We start from the raw sequence: 22,157 nt of genomic DNA on the forward strand, positions 1-22,157 counted from the left end.
TTCCGTTTCTGGGAACGGACTGGCCACGAATATCCATTACAAACCCACTGACTCCCACAGCTACTTGGACTGTACACCCTCACACCCGACTTCCTGTAAAGACTCCATCCCATTCTCTCAGTTCCTCTGTTTCCGTCGCATATGTTCAGATGAGGCCAACTTCGACAAGGGAACCTCCGAAATGTCCACACTCTTCCTCAACCGGAGGATTCCCCAGCTCCGTTGTCGACAGGGCCCTCAATCGGGTCTGACCCATCTCCCGCACTTCTGCCCTCACCCCTTCTCTTCCCTCCCGCAACAGCGGTAGGGTTCCCCTTATCCTTACCTACCATCCCACCAGCATCCACATCCAGAAGATCATCAGATGCCATTTCCGCCACCTCCAGCAAGATGCCACCACCAGACACATATTCCCCTCCCCTCCCTTGTCCGCCTTCCACAGGGACCGTTCCCTCTGGGACACCCTGGTCCATACTTCCTTCACCACCAACACCTCCCCACAGCCCTACAGCACCTTCCCCTGTAGCCGAAGGTACAACACCTGTGCATTTACCTCCTCCCTCCCCAGTATCCAAGGGCCCAAACATACCTTCCAGGTGAAGCAACACTTCACCTGCACTTCCAAGAATCTAGTCTACTGCATTCGCTGCTCACAATGTGGTCTCCTCTACATTGGGGAAACGAAGCATAGACTTGGCGACCGCTTCGCAGAACATCTACGTTCCGCTCGCAAAAAATACCCTGAACTACCTGTTGCCTACCACTTCAATACACCACCTTGCTCGCTGGCCAATATCTCTGTCTCCGGCTTGCTAGTGTTCCAGTGAAGCCCAGCGCAAGCTGGAAGAACAACACCTCATTTTCCGCTTGGGGACCCTACAGCCCTCCGGACTCAATATTGAGTTCAATAATTTCAGGGCCTAAACTCTCCCATGTCCCAGCCCCCGACCCCACACACCAGGCCTTGTTACCACATAGCCTGCCACTACACACCCCCTGTTGTTAGTCATTAACAGTCCCCATTAACAACTATTCACCCTCCCAGCCTGATCATTAGCAACTCCTTTGTCTGTCCAACTGTCTTTCTCCCTCTTTGGGCTCTATCCTATCATTTACTCCCTACCCCACCCACCTCCCTATTTCCTGCATATAAACTGACGTTTTCCTAGCCACCATCAGTTCTGAGGAAGGGTCACCGGACCCGAAACATTAACTCTGTTTTCTCCTCCACAGATGCTGCCAGACCTGCTGAGTTTTGCCAGCAATAATACCACTAGGCCATCGTTGCACAGAAATCTGGTCAGGTGTTTGAAGGAGCGTCTAAGAGGTTGTTGGATTACTCGCCGAGCTGGCTGGTTTTTGTTTAGACGTTGTGTCGCTATGCTAGGTGACATCATCAGTGGAGCCTCCAATGAAGCAATGTTATTCTACTCCGCTTGGAATTTATACTGTCCAGTCCATTGTGGTGGGTACTTTCATTTCTGGTTTTGATCTGTATGGGTTTGTAAACGGGGTCCAATTCTGTATGTTGATTGAAATATGGGTGGAGAACCACGTGTCTAGGAATTCTGTGGATGTCTATGTTTGGCTTGGGCTACTACTGTTACTTTGTCCCAGTTAAATTGATGGCCTTCATTGTCTAAATGCACAGATATTAAGGAGAGTTCTAAGTAACTTAGAAGGTTGCATGCCACAAACAAACCAGTGGTGGGAAAGTCAATCGTGGAGAACAGAAGGCAACATACAAGGATGCAAAGTAGATAACCGAAGGAGGCAATTCAAAGGAGTGTGGGAAACAACAGAAAACAGGTGGGCATGCTGCACGTAGGGTGGGATCGAAGTGTGAGGGAACATGACTCGACACCATCTGACAAACAGTTTATCACACTGCTTGGCATCACTAGCTGTGAACCTGGTGCTCAGGAGGCCAACTGGGGAGATGGAGAGTCAAATGAAAGTGTTAGGTGCAAAATGTAGGCAGTCAAATCTGGTTGAAATCACTAGAGAGAGTGTGTCGCACAGAAAGGTGAATGGGAAATCATACTTCATTAACTTGATTGAGTCTTTTCAAGAAGTAACAAAGAGAATTGATGAGAGCAGAGTGGTGGAGGCTAGTACAACTTCAACATTTAAAAGGCATCTTGATGAGTATATGAATAGGAAGGGTTTGGTGGTATATGGGCCAAATGGTGGCAAATGGGACTAGATTTAGATCGAATATCTGGTTGGCATGGACAAGTTGGACCAAAGGGTCCGTTTCCTTGTTGTATATCTCCGACTCTATAACAACATTAAGGTTTCTTTTATGAGAAGGGAATAGGAGACACCTATATTGATAGCATGAGCCTGGAACTCAGTCTGAAGTGCTCTACCTTTTGTCTAAATGTGGGTGGGTCTCTGACGAAGATGATAGAAAGCCTCCACACGGGCAATTTACATAAAGTACCCCATTCAGACATGTGGTGCACAGGGCACATGGCACGTGGCATGCATACAACAGAAAATTGCATGTGTGGTGGGAAGAATGGGACTCCCCAACCCTGCCACCCAAAAATATCCCGTGACACAGAATATTGGTGAAGTTTCACAGCTCTCCTGCTCACAACCATGCTCTGGATTAATCATGCTACAATATTTAGTTGATATGGTTGGTTACTGCACAAGGTTCATACCCAGACAAAAAAGGTGGTTAAATGCCACTTTTGTGTACAGTAACTGCTGACTGATCACATTACAGATGAACTACTTGGTTTCTGATACTGTCCATAGACGCTCACTGGAATCGTGAGCAAAGGATCAAGACAGAACCTGTTGTCATCTGCAATATGAATTTCCATGGAAACTCATGAGGAATACATGCATCTGGAAGCTCAAGACTAGCAACAGCTTACAGTATTTCAGGCGAAAAGGTGCACTCATCATGCAAAGGACATAGAAGAGGTCCACCATCACTGGTCTTTAATGGAACGTCCTCCAGGAAAGTGAGGGGCAGTGGAATTCCTGAACGAAGATGTCCCAGGACATTGGTGACAAAAGTGTCATCTGGAGCATTCCAGGTACCAAGCTCAATAGTGTGTCCGCTAGGTAGTGGTCAGGACTTCATATATGAGGCCTAGCGTAAACACAATGCAACACCTTCTACTGGGGCCATAACTTGTCTCCTCAACATGAGATTCCCATGCTTGCTCAGGTCTAGGCATGTCTTGCAGTGCATTACAGACAGAGGACACTGCAAAACAATGCATGTTGTACCATGGACAACTGCAGGATGCAAGGAGAGCATGCAACAATGAGAATCTGGGAGGGCCACAATAAAGTACAGAATCAAAAAAAAAAAGGAAGGCATTCATCAGAACGAACACGGCCTTCACCATTCTGTAGCACAGGATTTTTGGCCACAGTAAACCAGACAACGTCTTTGGCAACTGCTTTCACTGGAACGGAGTTAAGGGGAAGTCATCATTCATGGATTTTGCATTCATGTTGGACAGGCAAGCAACCCTAGTTTAATTGCAACTGCAAACACAGTTTACCAGTTCTTTCATCACTTTTCCTATTGTTCAATCGGATTGAAAATGACAAACTGATGTAAGCCATGTCCCTCAGTCAATAATGAGAATATTCTTTGCCAGTCTAAGTGCCATGGAAAGAACAGCTACACTTCTAAGAGGGTTATAACAACATGTGCTGCTAAGGAGGGCTTCCACCTTCATTCTTGAAGCGCTGGCTAAAGTGACAGTTAATTTTACATCATCATCACTTGTATGATTAACACACATTCAGAAAGGTGATTACGCAATTACAACGAAGTGTCGCCTATGCCACCTATGTACCCTCCAGTTTGCTTTACTCATTTCCTTTCCATTATGCCTAGATCAAGACTAGGGTTGGCAGCTAGGGTGGTGATGGATTGTTCTGGTGAGGAGCCTGGTGGTGTTGGGAGTTTTGGAGTGGATAAACCCAGGGGCATTTGTGGCTACAGAGTCTATGACAAAGCCAGTTCTGTATTATTTTACCAGTTCACCACAGATCCCACGTTACTTTACTTTTTATCAGCCTGTCACGAGGAACCTTGTCAAAAGCCTTGCTAAAGTGCATTTGAACAGCAGCTACCAGCCTGCCCTCAATCATATTTGTAACTTCCTCAAAAAACTCAATCACATTGGTGAGACATGACCTTCCATGCACAAAAGCATGTTGCTTATTGCTAACAAGTCCATATTTTTCCAAATGTGAGCAATTCCTGTCTCTAAAAATCTTATCCAATAATTTCCCTACCACTGACCCAAGGCTCACCAGCTTTTAAATTTCCCAGATTATCCCCGTTGCCCTTCTTAAACAATAGGAAAGAGATTGGTTATTCTCCAGTCTTCTGGGACTTCCGCTGTGACTGAGGAGAATACAAAAATTTTACACAAGGCTCCATCAATTTCCTCAACTGCCTTTCTAAGCATTCTGGGACAGATCCCACCAGGTCCTGGGGCCTTGTCTACCTTAATGCTTTTCAAAACACCCAACACCATTTTTATACTGTCATACCCTAGAATGGCAACGTAACCCTCCTGAAACTCACCATCCATCATGTCCACCACCTCTGTGAATACCAATGCCAAGTATTCGTTAAGGACCTCCGCCTCCAGCTCCACTCAAATTCCCTTCTTGTCCTCAAGTGAAGAAACCTTTTCCCTTGCTACCCTGTTGCTCCTTAAATATGTCTCAAATGCCTGAGGATTTTCCTTAATTCTGTTGGCCAAAGATATCTCATGCCCCTTTTAGCCCTCCTAATTCCTCGTTTGAGTTCTCTCCTGCGGTCATTCAATCCTTTTGACAGCACAAGCCTGACAAAACATAAGATAGTTGTGCTCTGTAAAGTTGTCTGTCTGTCTTTTTGGGTGGGGGGTGGGGAAGAAGCAGATTCATTTTATTTTAAAAGGTTAGGCTGTAGGGAAGTAGAGCAAATGAGTGGGATAAACGGATGCCTCTTCCCAAGAGACAGCAAATGCACAAATAAGCCAATGGTTTTTTTTTTTTAGTATCATTATTAATCAATTGGTTACAAAAAAAGCCTGTTTTTTTTTTTTTTTACTTGACATGGACGTGTGGATATTATAACAAGAAATCTCAATGTCCCTTCAGGGATGAGGAAGGTTTATTTCATCCAACTCAAAAAAAAGACAAACATTCAACAGTTAATCAGCTTTTAAAATATTGCATTTCTGGGTGAATTTGCATCAAAATTCACACAAACAAACAGGCCATTTAGCCCAAAATTCCATACCAAAGTTATATAACACATCAGTTTGGCATACATCCTCTCATTTGACAATCAGCAAAACCCCCTTATTCCCTTCAAATTCATATACATATACATATTTTTGCCTCAAATCACTACCTGCTATAGCACGTTCTGTATTCTGCTCATTCACAAAAAGCATGGGGAGACAGGCAGGAGATTGTCACTCAGTAATGATGATCATTTAACAAGTTGGTGCAAGCACAAATGGGTTGAATGGCCTCCTTCTACACTATAACACTTCTGCAATTTTTCAAATAATCTTAACCAACCATGTTATAAAAACATTCAAAAAGTCAGAATTTCCTTTGTACCCAAAACAAGACAGCCCCATTAGCATCGTATCTGATTAAATGTTTTTCATTTTAAGTAACAAAATCTGACTAAAATAAAATAGGTCCAAAGACAAAAGAATCTGACTTTTCTCATTATTTATGACTTAAACCAAAAAGAATTCTAAATACCTAATGGACTCAGTGTCAATATGTACAGGCGCTATCCTCTCCAGGAGAAATTTCACCATTTCCAAAAACGGATTTGTGGGTTGTTTCGGGTTGCTTAGTTTTCGGGTTATTTCACGCTGTACAAAAAGAAACAATTTGTTACTCAAACGGAGAAAATGCATGGTTGGAAATTTTCAACCCATGCCAACATAATAATTTTCAATTACCACACATCCTTCTGCTTGTTTGCATGAACAATTCGGACTAACAAGCACATCCAGCTGGGATCTGATGCGCTCATCCTCTTCTAAAAATTGGTCAAATTTCTTCATGAAGTCCTGGGCTTTTCCTGGATCTGGCAAGTTTTCTGACAACAAAATATTGCATTGAGCACATTGTATTATTGGAAGGATAATTATACTGCATTTTCCATAAAGAGAAATATTTTCGACAGCTCTCAATGGTATTCAATGAATGCCAAATTTTACATAAAACCAGTTGCAAAATATTATTAAATATAAAAGGAGTACTTACTGGCAATTATCATCACTTTTGAGAATATGGCTTTGTCAGTGGTATCAGACTAGGATTTAAAGACAAAATTTACACATTTTTACAATTTCATTTAGTAACCAGGAGATTTATTTTCTAAAAATGAAAGCTAGTTACTGCAGCTGCTGGAAATCTGAAACACATGCTGGAAAAACTCAGCTGGTCTGGCAGCATTTGTGGAAAAAGAAATTAGGGGTAATGTTAGAGTCCAGTATGAATCCTCTTCAGAACAATAACTGGGGTAGCACATTTCAGTGGAAAGAAACTAACAAAATAGAATGTTGTGAAAACTACATAATTTCTCCTACTCCTCGGCAAGCAGTAATTTGATCACAACAAGCAAGACACGTCTGTGTAAGGTATGTACAGGCATCAGCAACGATTTTTCTATGCTAGTTGCAGGGATTATTTATCAATAATTAAGCTCACTTCCAACAGTGAAAAGGCACAACTTAAAAACTATGTTATTCGTGTAACACACATCTGACAAGCACCAACAGCATGTTGCATTAAAATTAGCAAGCTGATTAAGTAAAATTTGAGAGGCAGAGGCAAAGTAGCCACAACTATACCCTTTCTTTTAACTGTACAACCAACAGTTATTGAACGGTTCTCAATCAAATAGTCAGGACAAAAACCTGAACTTTATCTCCTTCCAATTTGAGACTCAGTCCTGGAATCATATTTAAATGCAAGATGACCTTCCAATTGCATAGCCTTGGTATCATCATGACTTCCATTTTTCAGCTTTGTATCACCAGATCTCATCCATCTCAGCTCATCTGCTCATGAAATCCTAATTTGTAGACATCACTATTGCACTGCATTCCTGGCTAGCCTAACACATTGTTCAATAATTCAAACTGCTGTCTGCATCCTCGGTCTTTTCAAGTCCCCTTCATTTTAGGCCCTTGCGCTAATTCACCTATCTTAGTTACCTGTCAAGCAACGTCTTCAATTCAAAATTCTTCACCCTGTTTTCAAACCACTCTAATAGCTTCATCTCTTCCTCCCTTTCTCTTGAATCGCCTGCAGCTCCACAATGCTCCAAAGTATCTTGCCTCTTGAACATTCCCAATTTTCATCACACCTCCAATAACGGTCTGAAAGTCCCTTGCTAAGCCTCTCCACTTGTCTACCTTTGATTCTTCCTTAAAGCTTTAGGTTAGGCTAGCTCAATATTGCCGTAGTGGTTCAATGTCATACTTATTTTACAATTCCCAGACAAACACATTGGTACATTTTAAGATAAAAAGCTATACAAATTCTTGCTAAACATTTGTTGCCCATCCCAGTCGCCCCAAATTAAAGCTGGGTGTGGCCCTCCTGCCAACAGTGCGGTTTACGCTGATGGTTTCCAAATACAGAATTTGAAGTTAAGACACAAAGTGAAGTACTGGCAACAATGTATGTCCAAATCATAATGATGTTCAGCTCCGCAAGAACATGGTGGTGGTGTTCACATGGCACTGTTACACTGGACTCTGTCAACTTCAAAAGAAGATACTGTTCTGTGTGACATTTGTTACCACAGTGCTGAGTGACAGAGTATATTGAGTTACAGTGCACACCATTCCAGGAAATACTTATAAAATCAGATGATTTGACACTGGGCTGCATTCATATTCCAGGCTAAATTTAATCTAAGCAATGAGACAAAAATCACTAGATTTTTTCATAATACATTCCTTCCGAAGTCGCAACAGAGTAGAATTTGGAATTCAAGTTAAATTAAATTAAATTAAGGCTCACTAATAAGATTACATTTTAGCAGTACTAAATAGCAGGTGCCTTTATTTTAAATTCCACTTTGTCCAGAATTTCTTGTATTATTTATCTTGTATGTACAAGTTTTAGGTTTATGTTTCTAGGTTGAGCAGTGGATCATGGTCATAGAATTTGCAATATCATTGACCTCCAGTTGCAACTCTAAGACAAGACTGTAGATAGAGGTTTAGGTTACAGTTTACGAGTAGACATCTATCATGAACTTGTATGGGTACCACATAATCAGAGGTTTTCAAAACTGCTGGTTGGTCCTTGAAAGCCTGTGTAGCTTCTATGAATTGTAGCAACCACAAGCACATCTTTAGGCACTGTCAGGTTTATTTATAACAGACTCATTAACTGCAAGTTTCAAACTACAGAGTCATCAAGTCTACAAGTAAACTCAGTCAAACACAAGTGGCAGTGAAAAAAAGTAGGGAAATCTGAAAATAATCCCAACTGATTTTAAATACACTATGAACAAAGTTGAGACATCCAACTTTTATGGCAATAAACATTTTGGAACTCGCACTAAAAACCAGGAGAAAAATTTTGAATACGCCCATTTTCTCAACAAAAACTAAGTTTTGAGGGGGACCACAGCAGCTTCCTCTGGTAGCTTCTGTGGAGCATTAATAGCTCGTGTCGAGTTCAGAATGACTCCTCTTTGGAACCGAGGGGGTCTGGAAAACAGAACAGGAGCAGGATTTGGCCATTCAGCCTTGAACCTGCTACTTCAATGAGCTTATGTCTGATCCTCAACTCAGTATCCTATTCCCGCTTTCTCCTTATACCCTTTGTTCCTTTTAGCCCTAACAACTACATTTAACTTCTTAGTGATAACATTCAATGTTTTTACCTCAACCACTTTCTGTAGCAGAGAATTCCACAGACTCACCACTCTGGGTGAAGAAATTTCTCATCAAGCCCAGCCTGTATTCTTACACTGTAACCCCTGGTTCTGGGCTCCCAGTCATCGGGAACATCCTTCCAGCACTTACTTTGTCTAGTCCCATTAAAACTTCATAAATTTTCTAGGAGATACACTGTCTTTCTTCTAAATGTCAGTGAATGTAGTCCTAATCAATCCAGTCTCTCTTCATACACCATTCCAGCCATCCTGGGATTCAGTCTGGTAAACCTTTGTTGCACTCCCTCCATAATCAGAGTATTCTTCCTCGGATAAGACCACCAAAACTGCACATCGTATTCCAGCTGTGGTCTCACCAAGGCCCTGTACAACTGCAGCAAGATATCTCTGCTCCTGTACTCAAATCCTCTCGCTATGAAGGCTAACATACTATTTGCCTTTTTAACTGCACCCACAAGCTTACTTTCAGCAACTGGTGTATAAGGACACCCAAGTTCCATTGCAGCTTCCAATTTTTCCAATCGATCGCTGTTCAAATAATAATCCATCTTGCTGTATTTGCTATCAAAGTAGTTAACTTCACATTTATCCACATTATGCCCACTCACTCCATTCATCCAAATCATTGAAGCATCAATGAATCCTCCTGAAATCTTACCCTGCTCGTGCCTCAGTAAGAATGATGTTCTGATTGTCTGAAATCAATCTGCACTACATCTAATTTTACAATTACATGAAGATGGCCTAATGCAAAAACACAGGGAAAGAAAAGGAATTGATCCTACATGTATAAACATGCTAGGAGCAGCAACAGACAAAAACAGGTAAAAAAATTCATTGAGAGACTTTAAACAAAAACAAGTGTGAATAACATGTCTAAAGAGGGGAGCCTCTTAGAAATTTAAGATCCAGTATTTTAGTAACATTCAACAACCAAGTGAGGGATTTTGTTGTAGTCGCAACTGCAAGACACCAAGGCGCAAATGTGAGAATTTTATGAGTAGTCATAACTGGACTTAACTCCCACCATCTTACATGGTCATCTTCCTCCAACTCTCAAGGCTGGCCAGATGAAGAAAGATCCAAGTTTATAGCCCACAGTCAAGCCTAACTCAGAGCAAGCCCATTTTCATTGAAGATGAGCTGGCACTGCACTGAGTTAGGGTAAAGGTTGCAGATTTATCTTAGTCACATTTGCCATCTATGGTGCAGTCTCAACACCCTGGAATCAATACACCAACAGAATAAACCGTAACTGTCATTTGCCTTCAGTCTATATCAAAAAAAAGTCACTGTCATCTCACATCGCTGGGGCCATTGCACTTACATCTCATTACATGCGGACAAGCAGAAAAACATCATGCTTACTTTTTGTTGTTTGTGCAGATCAAGCAAGTCACGTACATGATGCCTCAGCATATTTTGACATTTCCACATTTCATTTAATGCTCTGTTAAAGATCACAAGAACATCAATTAGTGGACTTCAAATAGTTCTTTGGTTTAATTTAATCAAATTTAAAAAAGATGTCAAAAAAGCCACAACAAGAATATATTAAACATACTCCATTTTGTTCACAGACATACACAGAAGACAACAAGAAACTCTGAAGAAAATTTTTTTGGCATATTAAATCCTATCAATTCAGGCATCGTGTTAGATTATTTGCTTAGTTCTACTTAAATTAACCACAAAACTACTACCTCAGCTACAAAATCTTTCTTTCATGCTAAACCTCTTGGATTTCAGAAACACCAACATGCCTGGGTCCATCTTTCTTAAATTCCGAAGTGATTCTCTCCAATCAATCAGGTTTCTACAGCACTGAAGTGAAGTGGAGATACTGATTGTATTCTATGCGATAATGATTACAATGCAATATCCCTCCTTTGTGCTTCTCAGCTTTCCCTACAGTCTTGAGGGGTTAAAACACAGAATCCACCTCCGTCCCGCTTCCCCCTCCTCCTCCACTGGAGTGAGATTACCCTCATTTGATTTTTTTTATTTATTTATGCAATTGTAACCAGAGCATGACTCTGATGCGGCTTCTCTTATTTTACCTCTGGGGTCTGCCAAGGACCTATTCTCACTACCTTGCAAATTCTCCCATTGGCAACATCATCTGATGAGATAGGATCAGTTTGTGCCTGTACACTGATGAATCCAGCTCTACTTTCCAACCTTTCGACTGTCTGTTGAGTTGCTTGTCCAGTCCTGGAAGAGCCACAAGCTCCTCCAATTAAACTTACGGCTCACTGCAGTCATCACTTTTGACCCTGCCACGAACCACGCTCTCACCACTAATTCCATTCCTCTTCTCAGCAACTATTTAAAATTAAGCAGTTAAAAGCAGTGGGCCTCCTTCAATCCCAAATCAACCTTCAAACTCCATATCTTAAAACCTAAAAACATCTTCCATACTATAATCAAACAATACACCCGCTGCTTAAACATTTCTCTAATTCCAATGGGATTAAGGCTTAAAGACAGTAAGGACTGCAGATGCTGGAAGCTCAAGTCAATAAATGTGGAGCTGGAAAAGCACAGTAGGCCGACATGTTGACTTTCCTGCTTCTTGACCCACTATACTTTTCCAGCTCCACGTCCATTGGAACTTAAGAGTGCAAATGCTCGAACTTATCTTCATCCAAAATGCTGCTGTTCAGATACTGTTCTGCACCAAGTCACATTCACCTATGGTTCCCTTTACTTGCTGACTTACACTCATTGCCCAGTCCCACATTATCTAAAAATTTCAACTGCATATTGAAATTCCTCATGGTGCCATAGAATGCTCCTCCATGGTGACCATGTATGTGGTAAGTATGTTCACCTGCAGCTCCCGATTTGCTGCGTGGAATGGTTGGACTCACTATGGAGTATCCAACTTGAGCAAGTAATTGATACCACATTCAGGAAGCTCATCACACCACAAATAGAGGCTACACAGGCAGAAAAGCATTGTGTTACCATCAGGAAGACTAGTAACTGTGGGCAGGCGTTGCAGGTGTCCCCTATGGCCATTCCCCTCTCAAACAGATATATCGTGATGGATGCATTTGTGGGAGGGGAAGGATGGCCTCTCAGGTGAAAGCAGCAGCCAGTTTGTGGCACCACAGTTGGCTCTGCTGCACAGCAGGGGAGGAAACACAGAATGGGAACACTTTAGTGACAAGGGGACTCAATTGTAAGGGGAATTGACAGGCAGTTCTGTGGCAGCAAACGAGACTCTCAAACACTATGTTGCCTCCATACAGCCAGGATCAGGGATGTCTCAGAGTGGCTGCATGGTATTCTGAAATGGGAAGGGTAAAAGCCAGCAGTCATGTTACATGTCAGTACCAATGACATGGGTAAAATAAAAGTTCCTGCAACAGAAATTGAGAGAGTCAGGCAATAGATTAAGATTATGAAAACCAATCTCCAGATTACTTCCAATGCCACTGGAGTAAAGGAATACAAAGACAGGTCACATGAACACGTGACTAAGGATAATGTAGGATGGAGGGCTTTAGATTTTTGCATCATTGGGACACATCCTGGGTTAGGTGGGACCTGTACAATATGGACGGGTTGGACCTTAACTGGAGAAGGTCCAATATCCTTGCTGGGAGATTTGTTGGTGTTGCTGTGGAGGTTTTAAACTTAGCATTGGGATAGGGCACAATAGATGTTAAGTTGGAAACAAAGTCCAATCAATAACAGAAGGAATACTAGAATGGCCCAGTAGGCAAAGACGACATGGCAGGATAAGGCTCAGAGAGATCCAGAAAACCAAACTGTATCTATTTTAATAGAAGGAGTTTGACTTCTAGGGTGGACAAACTTAACAGCGTTATCAGCCGGTGGGAACACAATATTGTCGCAATCACTGAAATATGGTTCAAAGGACGGACGGACTGGTAGCTCAACGTTCCAGTGTGCAGAATTAAGAGGTGTGGGCATTGCATTATTGAGAAAGGAGATCATCACTACAGTAATGAGGGAGGATATCCTAGAGGGCTCTTCAAATGAAGCCATCGCAGTAGAGCTTATAGTTAAAGAAAAAGGGGCCATTACTTTGCTGGGATTATACTACAACTTTCCCAACAGTCAGATGATGATAGAGGAACAGATATGTAGACAAATCACAAAGGTGCGAGATAAATAGGGTCCATAGTTGGAAGGGATTTCAATTTTGCTAACATTAACTAGGATTGCCTTAACGTGAAAAGATTAGACAGGTGGAATTTTTGAAGTGCATCCAGGAGAGCTTTTTGAGCCGGTATGTAGATAGCCCTGCTAGACACAGGGCAGTGCTAGATCTAATCCTAAGGAATGAAGCTAGTCATAGTGGCTGGAGAGTTGGTGGATGAGAATTAATGGGGAGAATGACTATATCATTCTAAGCTTCAAAATCATTATGGAAAGGGGTCAGGATAGTCTGCAAGTTATGTGTCTAAACTGGGGGAAGGTCAATTTCAATACCAATCAGACAGAATCCAGCAAATGTAAATTGGCAGCAGTTACATCCAGTTAAGTCTAGATTTGAAAAGTGGGCGTCTTTTAGAAATAGTATAGTGAGAATTCACAGCCAGCAATATCCTCTAAGAATGAAGGGCAAAGGCAGCAAGTCCAGGGAACCCTGGATTCCAAAGATATTGTGAATTTGATAAAGTCAAAGAAGAAAGCATACATCAGGTACAATTCATTAAAGAACAGGGGAGGCCCATCAAAAGTTGACAGTAGGGATTGCTTACAAAGTGAAATTAGGAGGGCAAAGGATCAAGGAAATCCCAAGGATTTTTAATAGTATAAAGAGTAAGAGGATCACCAGGGAAAAAGAGTGGGAACTATTAGAGACCAAGGAGCAACTTATGCATACAGCCCAGACAAGGGCGAGGACTTAAACAAATACTTCTCAAGCGTATTGTTATAAAACGGAGGTCAACCCCACCTCTGATAACTAAAACTGAAACATCCAGAGAGGCTTGCCTCTCCCTATAATCTGTTTAAATAAGTGTGAAAAGTGGCATAACCTGCCTCTCACCCCCAATCTGTTGTTATACAGGAGTGATTAAAATGAAATAAACTTCCAACACTTGCACTATAATCAACAAGTAACAATTTATCTAAGTCGAACCGTGAACAAATTAACTGAACCATTAACAAACCAAACAATTCCCCCCTAACGGCTAACTATTCCCAAATAAAACAAAATTCTAATGGTATGCTGTTCTTATAAATATAAGTGTCACTCATATAAACTAAAATAAAAAAATTAGTTTATCCCTCAAAATTACAGCCAGGGTATGTCTTCCAGAATGACCTGTGTCTTCTCCGTTGAACTTTAGTCAGGAATGCATTCTCCTTCAAATTCGAGTCAGGAATATTAGCTAAGAGTGCCACTGTACCTTTATTTAGATGGTGCTTTCTCCAAGAACTAAGAGAGAGCTGACCCCTTATAATCCCTACCATCTGATTGTCTTTCTCCGAGAAACCTTTGTAGCTGGAGATTTCAGTTGGGAACATAAGATTGTACAATGTATTACGATTAAAAGGAGTAATTTTGATTTTTTTTAAATTTAAAAAAAAAAAATCAAAGTTGCATAAATCTCCAGGGCCTGATGAGATGTATCCCAGTCTGCATTGAGGCAAGGGAGGAGATTCCCAGGGCCCTGGCAGATCTATTTAGTACCTCGCTAGCCACAGGTGAAGTGCCAGATGACTGGAGCATAGCTTCTGCGGGTCCTTTGTTTAGGAAGGCAGAAGGGAAAGGCCAGGCAATTGCAGACCAATTAGTCTGATGTCAAGGAGAGAAATTATTGGAAAAAATTCCGAGGGACAACATTAATCAACATGTGAAAAGGCAGGTTTTGATTAGGGTTAGTCAGCATGGATTTGTTAAAGGGAGGTCCTATCTGACAAGCTCATTGAAATTTTTGATGAAATATATTGATGAACGTAGTACAGTTGTTTTGTATTACACAGATGTCCGTAAGGCCTTTGGCAAAGTCCCAAATGGAAGTACATTTATTGAGTCAAACAGTTCAAAAAACATACCTTTTGGTCCAACCAGTCCATGCTGAACATAATCCCAAACTAAAATAGTCCCACCTACCTGCTCCTGGCCCATATCCCGCCAAACTTTTCCTATTCATATATCCATCCAAATGTCTTTTAAACATTGTAATCATACCTGCATCCACTACTTCCTCAGGAAGTTCATTCCACAACAGGAGCCACAATCAGTGTGAAACATTTGCCTCTTACGTCTTTTTTTAAAATCTCCTTTTACCTTAAAAATATGTGTCCCCTTGTCTTGAAATTCCCCATCCGAGGGAAAAGACAACTACCATCAACACTATCTATACTTCTCGTTATTTTATAAATTAGGTTCAGGTCACCTCTCAACCTCCTATGCACCAGTTAAAAAAGTCGCAGCCTATCCAGCCTTTCTTTATAACTCAACCCTTCCTTACCCAGCAACGTCCTGGTAAATCTCTTCTGAACCCTGTCCAGCTGATTAATACCCTTCCTATAACTGGCTGACCAGAACTGGACACGGTATTCCAGAAGAGGCCTCACCAATGTCTTGTACGACCTCAACATGACTTCCCAAATCCTGTATTCAAAGGACTGAGCAATGAAGGTAAGCGTGTCAAATGCCTTTTTAGCCACCCTGTCTATATGTGACGCAATCTTCAAAGAATTATGTATCTGCACCCCTAGGCTCCTCTGTTCTACAACACTTCAAGGCCCTACCATTAATTGTATAAGCCCTACCCTCGTTTGTTGCACTAAAATGCAATACCTTGTATTTATCCACATTGAAGTCCATCTGCCATTTTTCAGCCCATTGACTCATTTGGTCAAAATCCCGCTGTAATTTTAGAAAACCTTCATCACTGTCGACCGTGCCACCAATCTTGGTGTCTACCACAAACTTACTAACCATGCCTTCTATATTTTCATCCAAATCATTTTTAATCAATGACAAACAAAAGAGGACCCAGAACCAATCCCTGTGGAACACCACTGGTCACAGGCCCCAGTCTGAAAAACAACCCTCCTCCATTATTTTCTCCTTCTGTTAAGCCAATTATGTATCCAAATGTCACGCTTACCCTGAATCCTGTGTGACCTAACTTTACTAGTTATTCTACCACGCGGAACCTTGTCAAAGGCTTTACTAAAATCCAAGTAAATAACGTCTACTACTCTGCCATTATCAATCTCTTTTTGGTAACTTCCTCAAAAAGCTCAGTAAAGTTTTGAGACACAATTTTCTTTGCATAAAACCATGCTGACTATCCCTAATCAGTCCCTGCCTCTCAAAATGTCCATAAATCCTCTTATAATCACCTCCAACAACTCAAGGGTAGCCTGGGGTGGTGGGAGTGGGACTGAAAAGTGACATCACAGGTAGGCTGTGATTTGATTGGCTAAGTAGGGAATTTGAATCTGTGTTAAATTGAATCTGTTAAACTGTTGGTTATAAAACTTGTGTTCAGGATGCGATAATAAAAGAGATATAAAAAAAGTTTAAAAATTTAAATAAACCAAATTCAAAACTAGTTAAATAAGGATGGAGGGTCAGGAGATGTATTATTCCTACATAACGTGGGAGCTAGTGGACCCCAATGAGGTTCCCACCTGACCACATTTGTTGTAAATGTTGGTTGTTCAAGAAACTCTGGTTCAGAGCTGGTGAACTAGAATCTGAGCTTCAAACATTGTAACAATCAGGGAGGGGGAAGAGTTACCTGGATGCTGCGTTTCAGAAAACAGTCACACCCCTTAAACTAACTACCATGAATTCAGCCAGCGGTCAGGGACAGGAAGGCATAGCTGAGAGTGAGGTAGGTAGAGGGATCCAGGCGTAGAGTTACACGAGTCTCAGCCCTTATCCAACAGGTTCGAGAGTCTTGCTCTCTGTGTGGATGGGAATGGGGACTGCAGGAAGGGTGAGTCAACTGACCATAGCACCACGGTGCAGAGTGCCATTCACATAGGAGGACAGAAAAGAAATGTAGTTGTAATTGGGGATAGTATAGTTAGGGGTATAGAGACGGTTCTCTGTGACCAGGATCGAGAGTCCCGAAGGTCGTGTTGCCTACCTGGTGCTCAGGTTCAGGATAGCTCATCTGGCTACACAGTAACTTGGAGTGGGAGGGTAAAGATCCAGTTGTCGTGGTCCACGTAGGTACGAACGACATAGATAAAACCAGACCAGAGGTTTTGCTAAGGGAGTATGAACAGCTAGCAGCTAAATTAAAAAGCAGAACCAAAAAAGGTAATTACTAGCTGAGCCACAAGCTAATTGGCACAGGATCATAAGATAATGCAGGTAAACACATGGCTTAAAAAGATTGTCATGGAAGAAATGGGTTTGAATTCATGGGGCATTGGCACCAGTACTGGGGAAGATGGAACCTGTTCGAATGGGACGGTCTTCATCTGAATTGTGCTGGAGACCAGAGTACTAGTGAATTGCATAACCAGGGCTGTAAGCAGGCCTTAAACTAATGGCAGGGGGGTGTAGATTAGAAATTCCAAATTAAAGGAGGAAGTCAGAGTGCAGGTTAGTGTTGTGGCAGATGGTTACCAGACAATAAAAAGAGATGAGGGACAGAACAAGTGAATGTCTTTATCCACCAAGGAATAATAAAAAAGGTAAGGAAATTTACCAGTATAACAAATTCATAAAAGCTTTTATCTAAATGGATGAAGCATTTGAAACAAAATTAAATGAGTTAATGGCGCAAATAAAAACAAAAAAGGTACAATTTGGTAGCAATTACTGAGACATGGTTTGAGAATTGAATATCCAACAGTACTCAGCATTTCGGAAAGATAGACTGAAAGGAAAATGAGAGGGTTTTGCTGGTGAAGGAAGGGATCAGTGCTGTAATGAGAAATGACATATGCACAGGAGATCAAGATGTGGAGTCAGTCTGGATAGAAATAAGAAATAGCAAAAGGGAAGAAGTACTTGGTAGAGTAGAGCAATCTACAGTTCCGCTGCAGGGCACAGTATAAACCAGGAAGTATTACAGGCTTGCAAGAAAGGTACGACAATAATCATTGGTGATGTTTACATGCACGTGGATTGGAAGAATCAAACTGGCAAGGGTAGCCTGGAGGCAGAGTTCACTGAATGTCTTAAAGATTGTTTCTTGGAACAGTATGTTGTGGAACCAACCAGGGAGCAGGCGACTCTGGATTTGGTATTGAATAAATGGAGAGATTAATTGATGACATCATAGTTAAGGATCCCCTAGGGAGTAGTGACCATAGTATGATTGAATTCAAAACTCAGTTTGAGACTCCACTTTCTCACCCCCAAAGTAGTGTTCTGCAATTTAACAAAGGAAATTACAAAGGCAGGTGGTCAGATTTGGCCCAAGTAGATTGGGCAGGAAGGCCAAAAGGTAAGACAGTGGAAGTTGTTTCAGTAACTACTCAATTCCTCGCAACTAAAATATATCCCAGTGAGGAAGAAAGGTGGGAGGAGGGGGTTTAAAAAAAAACAGAAATGCATGGCTAAACGCGGAGGTCAAGGACAATTTTTTAAAAAATCAAAAACTAAGGCATACCATATTGCAAAGGCCAGTGGCAGGCTGGAAGATTGGGAAACTTTGAAACATAAACAAAGGGATATTAAAAAATTAATAAAAAGAACAAAGATAAATTATGAAAGAAAAGTAGCATAAAATATCAAAAAGGACAGCTAAAGCTTCCATGGGTATATAAAAAGGAAGACAGTTGCTACGGTGAATGTTGGTCCCTTAGAAGATGAAACCAGAGAGTTAATAGTGGGGAACACTGAAATGGGAGAGATGCTAAAAATCAATACTTTGCCTCACTTTTCACTGTGGAGGACAATAGTGCCCATTCCTATTGAAATGGACAAGTTAGAGGCAACAGAAAGGGCAGAACTTAAAACAATCAACATAAATAGGGAAACCATACTCAAACTATTAGGATTGAGGGTAGACAAGGCCCCCAGGCCTGATGGCCTACAGCCTGAGGTATTAAAAGGAAGTGGCGGCAGAGATCATGGATCCATTGGTTACAATATTCCAAAAATCCCTGGACATGGGAAAGATTCCATTGGATTGGCAAAATGCCAATGTAGCGTCCCATTCAAAAAGGGAGGTAGGCAGTTTGTGGGAAATTACAGACTAGTTAGTTTAATATCTCTTGTGGGCAAAGTGTTAAAATTAATCAGGAGGCAATAGCAGGACATGTGGAAAGTCAAAATGCTATCTATCAGAGTCAGCATGATTTTATGAAGGGCAAATCATGTTTGACTATTTTGTGAGAGCTCTTCGAAGATGTAACTGGCAAAGTGGATAATAGGGATCCTGTAAATGTAATATATATGGGCTTAAAGAAAGCATTTGATAAGGTGCTGCGCAAAAGGTTAATTCACACAGTTGGATCATATGGGATTGGGGTAATTTATTAGCTTGGATAGATGACTGGCTGATAGACAGATGTCAGAGTTGGGATAAGTGGGTTTTTTTCTGGATGGCAAGAAGCAACTAGTGGGATGCCACAGAGTTCAGTCCTCAGGCCCCAGCTATTTACAATCTACATTAACAGCTTGGATACAGCGGTACAAGGCTCTATAACCAAAATTTGTGGATGGCACAAAAATAGGTAGGACGGTAAATAGCAATGAGGAAATAAGAACCTTACAAATGGATATAGATAGGTTAGGCAAGTGGCCAAAATGTGACAGATGGAATTTAACATGGATAAGTGCAAGGTCATGCACTTAGGTCAGAAAAATGGGAAAGTGACCAACTATCTAAATGGGGAGACTTCAGGGTACCCCGATGCAAAGGGATCTGGGTGTATTCATTCACGAGTCACCGAAAACTAGCATGCAGGTACAGCAGATAAAGGCAGCGAATGGAATGTTGGCTTTTATAGCTAAAGGAATAGAATATAAAAAAAAAGGTAAGGAAGTATTGTTGCAACTATACAAGGCATTGGTGAGACCACACTTGGAGTACTGTGCAGAGTTTTGGTCCCTTTATTTGAACGATGTGGTGGCATTGGAGGTTCACTAGATTGATCCCAGAGATGAGGGGTTTGTTGTACAAATTCAGATTGAACAGTTTAGGCCTATACTCTCGAATTCAGGAGAATGAGGGGAGATCAAATTGAGATACTCAAAATGATAAAACGAATAGGTAAAATCAGATGTGGGGCGGATGCTCCCTCTTATGGGGCACTTTAGGATGAGAGGTCATAGTCTTAGGATAATGGGTAGCAAATCTAAACTAAAACAGAGGAGAAAGTAATTCTCCCGAAGGGTTGTGAATCCATGGAATTTGCTACACCAAAACAAGTGTGGTGGGTGCTGGGACAGTGAGTAAATTTAAGGAGTTAGACAGATTTTTAATTGGTAATGGGTTGAAGAGTTATGAGAAGGCAGAAAAAAAAACAAGGGTGAGGAGCATATCAGCAATGATCGAATGGCAGAGAAGACTGGATGGGCTGAATGGCCTGATTCTACCCCTATTTCTTATGAACAATTTGCCCACAACCAAAGTCAGGCTCACAGGTCTACAGGTCCTGGGTTTCTCCTTACAACCTTTCTTAAACAAAGGTACAACATTGGTCACCCTCCAGTCATCGGGAACCTCGCCCATAGTTATTGATGCAAATATTTCTGCAAGGGGTCTCGTAATTTCCTCCTTTATTCCTCACAACGTTCTGGGGTACGTTAGATCAGGTGCCAGAGATTTATTCACCTTTACGTTCCCCAAGACGTTCCGAACTTCCACTTCTGTAATGTGAACTGTTCTTAAAACATCAAAGTTTATTTCCCTGCATTCTCTAGACACCATTTCTTTCTCCCCAGTAAAAACTGATGCAAAATATTCATCTAATATCTCTCCCATCTCCTGGAGTTCAACACAAACACAACCTCCTTGATCTTTAAGAGGCCCAACCCTCTCTCTAGTTACCCTCTTGCTCTTAAATGTATTTGTAGAATCTCTATGGATTATCCTTAACCTTACGTGCCAGTGCTGTCTCATATCGCCTCTTTGCCTTCCTGATTTCTCTCTCAAATCAGTATAAAACATGTAAAGGGATTCTTAAGAAATTCAATTGAACCAAGTTGTCTATATCTAAAAATAAGATTCTCTTTCATTCTTGACTGGAGCCTCAATTTCTTTGATCATCCATTCTTCCTTAATCTTACCAGCCCTTCCCTTCACTCAAACAGGAACAAAATGCCTCTGAACTCTCGTCATCACACTCCTGACTAACTCCCACTCGTTAGATGTCCTTTTGCCTGCGGACAGTCTACTCCATTCAACTTTTGAAAGTCCTTGTCTCAAACCATTAGAATTTGCCTTACTGAAGTTAAAAACTAACTTTTACAGAAGGCTTATCCTTTTCCATAGCCATTTGAAACTAATAGAATTATGATCGCCAGACCCAAAGTGTTTCCCCCACTTTTACTCCAGTCACCTGCCCTGCCTCATTACCCAAAAAGGGTAGTCTTATTAGGAGCCCATGGTATACAAGGTAAGTTGGTAAACCTGATCGAAAATTGGCTTACAAAACAGTGGAAATGACTCCACAGGGGCCGGTATCCCAATCGCTAAGTCATCCATTATTTACACATGCAAAGTCCTTGACAGTATTCCAGTTCCCTCAGAGCCAGCTCTGAGTGAACAGAACCTCTGACATTCCTATTTTTATCCGACAGCCAGAGCCCTCTGACTGGGCCAGATTAACAGCGCCAATCAGCAAACTCATTCTGTGGTCCATGCTTCTGACCTGGTTACAATTACTACATTCTCTCTCTTCCTCCCTCCAACCCTGGGTGAGGATTCCCTAAAGCTCCTTCTGGCGTTTTAGTGCTGGGTCAGGTTCCTCCAACTCTGCCTCAGATAATGGTAACACACAGTAACTCACTTCTTGAGCCCGATGAATTTCTTCCGAAACTCTTTCTCTTCCTCAGGTGGCAAGGTCGTCAAGGCAGCAACATCCACGGTGTTCATTTCAGATTCAGAGATCTCTTCAACACTTGACTGAAAAGGGACAACCCACAGGTTCCACCAGCCTTTTTGAATGTTCCAAGGAGCTGGGCACATTTTGCTCCCATTCTATTTGCGAGTTTGCAGCTTTCATGTGGTCGACATGCTTGCTCAGGAACGTCGCACCTGCCCAAACCCCCCGCCATTTTTGATGAACGAACTCAGTGCACATCTATCCACTT

The 22,157-nt window shown here is 41.6% G+C and overlaps 1 protein-coding gene across 2 annotated transcripts in view; it reads right to left on the reverse strand.

Annotated features, from left to right (window-relative positions):
* pds5b (PDS5 cohesin associated factor B) overlaps positions 1-22,157 on the reverse strand; it is a 229,822-nt gene that overhangs the window by 101,308 nt on the left and 106,357 nt on the right. For both annotated transcript variants that reach the window (XM_048598139.1, XM_048598140.1), the window contains 4 exons: positions 10,295-10,376; positions 6,271-6,319; positions 5,964-6,103; positions 5,758-5,873 (listed from right to left, as the gene is read on the reverse strand). In XM_048598139.1, coding sequence (XP_048454096.1) covers positions 5,758-5,873; positions 5,964-6,103; positions 6,271-6,319; positions 10,295-10,376 — 387 coding nt within the window. The remainder of the gene's footprint in view (positions 1-5,757; positions 5,874-5,963; positions 6,104-6,270; positions 6,320-10,294; positions 10,377-22,157) is intronic.

The sequence above is a fragment of the Rhincodon typus genome, chromosome 6, assembly GCF_021869965.1.
Source record: "Rhincodon typus isolate 14 chromosome 6, sRhiTyp1.1, whole genome shotgun sequence".
NCBI classification, from domain to species: domain Eukaryota; kingdom Metazoa; phylum Chordata; class Chondrichthyes; order Orectolobiformes; family Rhincodontidae; genus Rhincodon; species Rhincodon typus.